Source organism: Pongo abelii, chromosome X (assembly GCF_028885655.2).
Source record: "Pongo abelii isolate AG06213 chromosome X, NHGRI_mPonAbe1-v2.0_pri, whole genome shotgun sequence".
NCBI classification, from domain to species: domain Eukaryota; kingdom Metazoa; phylum Chordata; class Mammalia; order Primates; family Hominidae; genus Pongo; species Pongo abelii.
In genome coordinates this window covers 109,886,037-109,892,370 of record NC_072008.2, presented here as the reverse complement: position 1 = coordinate 109,892,370, position 6,334 = coordinate 109,886,037, and the positions used below count along the sequence as shown (strand labels likewise).

General features: G+C 48.7%; 1 protein-coding gene across 6 annotated transcripts; it reads right to left on the bottom strand.

Moving 5' to 3' along the window:
• Window positions 1-3,179: 3,179 nt before the first annotated feature.
• ZCCHC18 (zinc finger CCHC-type containing 18) lies at window positions 3,180-6,334 on the bottom strand. 6 transcript variants are annotated; one of them, XM_054544907.2, is made up of 4 exons: window positions 6,221-6,334; window positions 5,748-5,826; window positions 5,449-5,587; window positions 3,180-5,033 (listed from the first exon to the last, which is right to left on the bottom strand). In XM_054544907.2, exon 4 carries the CDS (start codon window positions 4,908-4,910, stop codon window positions 3,648-3,650), a length of 1,263 nt encoding a protein of 420 aa, XP_054400882.1. In that variant the 5' UTR covers window positions 4,911-5,033; window positions 5,449-5,587; window positions 5,748-5,826; window positions 6,221-6,334; the 3' UTR covers window positions 3,180-3,647. The 6 variants fall into 6 exon arrangements, with proteins under 6 accessions (XP_054400882.1, XP_054400883.1, XP_054400886.1 ...); XM_054544908.2 differs by having other exon boundaries at window positions 5,775-5,826; XM_054544911.2 differs by lacking the exon at window positions 6,221-6,334 and adding an exon at window positions 6,021-6,214 and having other exon boundaries at window positions 5,775-5,826.

Below are 6,334 nucleotides of genomic sequence, written 5' to 3'. Positions count from 1 at the left end.
CACTTGCTGCTATGACATTTGGCTAATTATGTCTGTTGACCTTGCTTTCCTCACATATCATCTCTATATAATAGTAACACCTACCTCATGGGGTGCTGTGCACAGGATGGCTAACTCAAGTAAGGAAGACAGACTTTGGGATCAGTCAGTCCAGTGTCTTATCCTTGACTGTACCACTAAATAATTACATGACCCTAAGTACGTTTCCTAACTTCCCAGCCTGTTTCATCGTCTGAAATATGTGTCAATTAATAGTAATTAAATTAATAGCAAGTTAGAAATAGAAAGTAATACTTACCTTAAGGGAGTTGCTATGAAAAGCTAATAATGCATTTTAAAGGCTTGGCACTGGGTGCCTGGCATGTAATAAGCTTGGAATAAATCGCACTTGCAGTGATTTTAATTTTTATTGCTATTGTGGAAGGATCAGGAAGGGAAAGAATATTCAGCAAAAGACACTGAGAAGTAGGCACCAAAAAGATCTGGGAGAGGGAAACCATGAGACGGATGTCATGGAAACAAGGGAAAATAGTATCAAGAAGGAGGGAGATAATGCAAAAGGAGGTCATTCAAAGGCTGGTTTCTCCTGACAAGACAAAAGAGCAATTTTCATCTCTTGGAGACTAATGAGAATGAAGGGAGAAAGGAAAGGAAAAAACAATAATTATAAATGAAGGGTATAGAACACAAAATTTTTTAAAAGCCTTCTTTCACTTAACTCTGTAATCACTCCAAGTCTTCTGTGTCTTCCAATTAGAGAAAATACATACTTCTTGAATAAAGGAAAGCCAATGTGACACAAAATGAAATAAAAAGTCTCACTTTTGCATCATTTTGGTGAAGTAAAAATTTAGACAGTTTCAGGTTTACACAACAGGACAGGATGAGGGGGGAAGGAAAGGGGATGAATTACACAGCAGGGTTTCAAAGTAATGATCTTGAACCTCCAAGCTAACTCCAGTGAAAAGGAGGGTGGGGGTAGGTGTAGCATTTATTCCTCTTTTCACTCTACCTGGTTTCAGAAAGAAATTATGACAGCATATCTAGGTAAATCATTCAATAGCATTTATAGAGTGAATTTGAGAAAAGGTGAGCAGCAAGTGGAACTATATTGTAATCTTGGAGAGATGAGTGGGCAAATCCCCTCCAAGGATAGACTTTGGGAGATGTAGGGAGGAATAGGGGGCTGTAAGAGCCAGGTAGTGTTGGGGGACCCTGTGGCTTTGGGGGCTTGATGAAGCTGCCTCCTGCCTGGGTGGTGGGGTCCTCTTTGCCTGTGGTGAGATGGAGGTGGCTGCCAGGGGCCAGAGGTGCCCCAGAGGGATGCAAAAAGTGGGTCTCTTGAACCTTTACTCCTGCTCAGTTCTCAGCTAAAAGGTCAGGCAGAGGGGCCTTCCCAGTCTACTGGCCATGAGCATTAAGGAGGCTGAGGCTTAAGGCCATCATGGAATGCGGAGGAGGGGGAGGTGGTGATGGGCAGAGCACATGAAGCTGAGTCTCCATCTCCCTCCGCCAAGAGGTGAGTGTGGCTCCAGGGAAGGGGAGTGGTAGTAAAGTGAGATTGTGAGAAAATGGATGGAGCAAGGGGGATAGGAATGAGATTGAGGGGATATGGATGGAGCATGGGGGATCTGAATGAGATTGTGGGGATATGGATGGAGCGGGGGGATATGAATGAGATTGTGGGGATATGGACGGGGCAGGGGGGATATGAATGAGATTGTGGGGATATGGATGGGGCAGGGGGGATATGAATGAGATTGTGGGGATATGGATGGGGCAGGGGGGATCTGAATGAGATTGTGGGGATATGGATGGGGCAAGGGGGATCTGAATGAGATTGTGGGGATATGGATGAAGGAGGGGGGATCTGAATGAGATTGTGGGGATATGGATGGAGCAGGGGGGATAGGAATGAGACTGAGGATACAGATGGAGCAGGAAGCATCTGAATGAGATTGTGGGGATATGCATGGAGCAGGGGGGAACTGAATGGGATTGTGGGGATATGGATGGAGCAGGGGGTATGAATGAGACTGTGAGGATATAGATTGAGCAGAGGGGATAGGAATGTAATTGTAGGTATATGGATGGAGCAGGGGTGACAGGGATGAGATTGTGGGGATATGGACGGAGCAGTGGGGATAGGAATGGGATTATGGGGATGTGGATGAAGCAAGGGAAAGGGGCCAGGGAAGAGCAGAGTTGGAGGTGATTCTGGAAGGAGAGCACTCCAAGGTGGATTCTGGGCCTGGCAGCCCCGGGAAGGCTGCATTGGGCTCCTTGCAGTGTGTGGCTTCTGCTCCTCCCTGGGGGCCTCAGCCTAGACCCTTTTGTCTTCCATCAGCCTTCTAGCCTAATTAGAGTCCCAACCTCCACTCCCCCTACAACATAGCCCAGGGTTCTGTGTGAAACCTGTGGGTCTGCAGTTTCTGCCAGGCCTCCTGTCCCTGTCACTGTAGATGGGAGCCCACCAGCCTGGCCATCATACCCCTCCCCCTCTCCCCTGTCCTCCTGTCCTCCACCTACATAGCTCTGTGCTCCTTTCCCTGAGGTGCCAGCTCTGGCTGCTGCATACCCTGTCTTATCAGCCTAGGGACCCCCTCTTTCCTCCGAGGCAAACTCCCTCAGGTCCTCAGGTCCTCAGGTCTGCATTCATTTCACTCCACTCCTTGCCTTAGATGAAATCATTCCCCCCTGCCCTTTGCCGATTTTGACCTCTTCGTGAAGATAGGGACTACTGTACCTACAAGCAACTTGGGACCCTCAGGGATAGAGGTCACATGTCATCTTTTATCACCCTCTAATCCGAGGTCAAGAGATGGGGCAGGAGTAGTTGTCCCTTCCCAATACAAACAGGAATGGAGCCTCTGGAATACCCATTTTCAATTTTTGTCCCCCCCGTTCCCCATCTGATGTCTCATGATATGTTCAAGAAGAAAACATTGGAACATTATTAACTCATGGGTGCAGGGGTTGGCTCTATGACCTAGGAGACAGGTCAGTTGTGTTAAGGGGTTGTATGGGAGATATTCAGTCAATTTCAGCTTCCTTTCTCCTTTCCTATAAATGAGGTTGATAAAAACCCCTCCTCGTGATATGACCCCCCCTTATAGCTTGTGTATGTAGTTTCATTTTTCTCTATCTTTCTAAAAGTAACATCACACAGAGACATGAAGTTAGATATTTATATATATTCATCGACATAGAAGTCCACGAGATATATTATTTGGTGAAAAATACACAGTATAGAACAGCACTTATATTTGATCACTCTTAACTATACATATATCTATCTGGGTACACAGGTACAGGGAGATACCTGGAAGGACATTCACCAAAGGGCTGACAATGGTTACAAAAGGGTGCTGAGTTTCAGGTAATTTGTACTTTAGTTTTTGTATCTTCCTTCATTTTTGAAGGTTTAATGAAAAGATGCTCCTTTCATAAAAAGTATAAAGTCATCAAAGAAACAGACACATGGAGAATAGACCCTTGAGCCAGCAGAGAAGAGAGCAGGGACAGAGGTCACACCATTCCCCATCCACTGTGCTGGTATGCAAGACCTCTTCTCCTTCCCAAAGGAAAACTGCTTTGTGGATTAATTCATGCAGTTAGAAACCCACCCCCCTCTCCTGTTATTCCCATTACCAGACTCTGAATACAGTTAAGGACTCATTTAGGGCTGGGCTAGATCCTTGCTGTGGCTCAGAAGCATCACTGTGTTCTCCAGGGACCTCTTTTGACCTCTCCTCTGTATGTGTCAGCTCCTGCAGGGTGATGATCAGATTCTCAAAAACCTGGGCCTTGTTGCTCTCATTGTCACAGGTTTCTTTTGAGTGGCCCTCCTCACCGCAATATGAACAGCGGCTTGTGTATTTTCGCTTCCTGGCTCTACGAATATTCCCAGGACCATCATTCTTATACCCAGAACCACCACTGGTAGAAAGAGACTGAGCCCCAGAATTGTTGGGGGAATCAATAACCAGCACTTGATCCAGAGGTCTGGCTCTTCCTCTGAAGGGAGGGGCACCTGTAGGTGTCAGTGAAGGGTCCAGAGACACCACCAGGATCACATCCTCATCGGAGTCATCAAGGGTATCATCTATTTCTATCACGTTGCAGTTACAGTCAGCACTGCTGATTGCTATTGGCTGGGCGCCCTGAAATGCCACAGGGCTGGCTGCCCTCTCCATTATTGGCTCAGACCTTTTCGGCCGCTTCCGTTTAATAAAAGTATCATCCCAATCCTCTTCCTCCCTTATCATCTTGATTAACTCCAGGAAATTGGGAAGCCGCTCCTGCTTATTTGCATACATCCTGACAAGATGCTTAAGCCTGAAGTGCAGGTCCCTATTCAGCTCAGCGCCTAAAAGAAGCTGTTGCAAGCGAGTCTGGTTTGCATCTTTCTCAGCTAGGATGCCTGCCTGAATAGCATTCTGGAGCTGCACCTCTAAACGGATCACATAAAGGGAGGCTTTCTCCCCTTGTGCCTGCAGGGTGTTAAAAAATTTACCATGGGCAGTCACACTGCTTTCAGACTCCCCAAACACCAATTTCATTGCCCGCAAGAAATCTGCTATGCTTAGGTTGGGGTTGGCCGCCTGAAGCAAGCGCATGACCTCCCGGGAAGGGCCCCTAAGTGTTTTCATCAAGCGCTTGAGTTTTTCCTCCTCAGACATACTCCAATCTGGCAGGACCCCATTGACTTGGATCAGCCAGTTTTCAAAGGTTTCTTTCCCCTGGGCTGGCACCACTCTTCCCGAGAACAACTTCATGTTTCTCTCTGCCATTTTGACCACTAAAGGACAGAGACTCCTCCCCAGAGACCTCAACATGGAATGGGCCCAAGGCAGCAAAGGTGCATTCTGCTGCCTGCTGTTACCCACACGCGCAATGATGCTAGCCATGACTGACGACGGTAGGGTATCTGAATACAACAAGATGCTCGCGCTTTTTGGAAAAGCCTTATCTGCAGGATTCTCCAAAGCAACGTTCCTGGGCTGTGCCTGCCTTGTATTTCAGTAGGGATTCTAAGGAAAATAAAAAAGGTTAATAAGATCGTGGGCTGTGGGGAAGCAGTCTGCAGTAGCATTCTCTATCTTCCTGAATAGCCTTGCAGTGCATTTTATATTTGCCCAGTGCCTTAACAATACCCTGCAGGAGACTGGCAATTACAACATTCCAGAGCTAGCAGGTGTCCCTGGACTAGTAGGTAGTTTTTCAGAGCCACATCCATCCCCTCCTGCCTGTACTCCAGGAGGGGCGACAACTGTTGCTTCTAATTCTAGATGACATAGTGTTGGGAGCTGATACTGGATCCTCAAAACGGAACTCAATGGTTGTGTGTCACAGATTTATGGTAATAAGAAACCATTAACCTCATGGCCTCAGGTCTCAATCACACCCCCTTGTCAACGTTTCCCCCGTTATTTCTCAGATTCTTACATGAGCTCGGAAACTAGCGTTCGCCTTTATTTTACTTGCAGCCTCTGCAACAGGTGCTGCCGTGAGAAAATTAGCCTCTGGGGTACGGCCGACTTTTGTTCACTGGGGGTCGCAGATCCCAGTCCTCAGGGCCTGAAGACTGTGCCGCGAAGGAGGGAAAGGAAGGATTGGAAGCAGCTACATCTGAAAACCTGATACCTCCCCTCCACCGCCTCCACTGTCGCCAGGCGGAAAATTCCCTCTCCCATCTTCTGAACGCAAGCCAAAGTGCCTCCTGCCCTCCCCCTCATCCCCCTTACATTTCCTCCGGGAGACACTCGCCCTACCATCTCTGCAATCCGCCGCACAGAATTCAAGTTCGGATTCGGCTTTGATGACCTGCCAGGGAGAAAGAGACTAGAAGTTGGATAACCTCCCACCCTCATATTCCTTCCCAGGAAGAGATGAGGAGATGCAAAAGGGGTTCAAGACAGCTTGCGATCGTCTCCTCCTGCCCCTTGCCACCTCCCCGAACACACCCCCCCCTCCGACACCCAACAACACCCCCGACCTCCGACAACACCCCCACCCACCTTAATCCAGGCAAATCCTAAATCCTATCCAGTCGGCAGCATCCAGATGAACCACAACTCCTTCCTCAGCGCAACCAGGCCAAGGGAGTGCTCCATCCCCTGCCTCGCAGTTACTGATTCTCCAAGCCGGGCGCCGCCCAGTCCTGGCGGCGCTTCCCCCACCCCTCTCCGCGCCGGGCAATCGCGCGCTCTTTCTGTACCTGTGCTCCACTGGTGGGCAGCATGTGCTCCAGCTCTGTTTCGCCTTCCGGTCCCCGTAGCTCTGCAGGGGAACGGGAGCTCTGGCGCCTCCTCGGCCGCTAAGCGACCCGGGG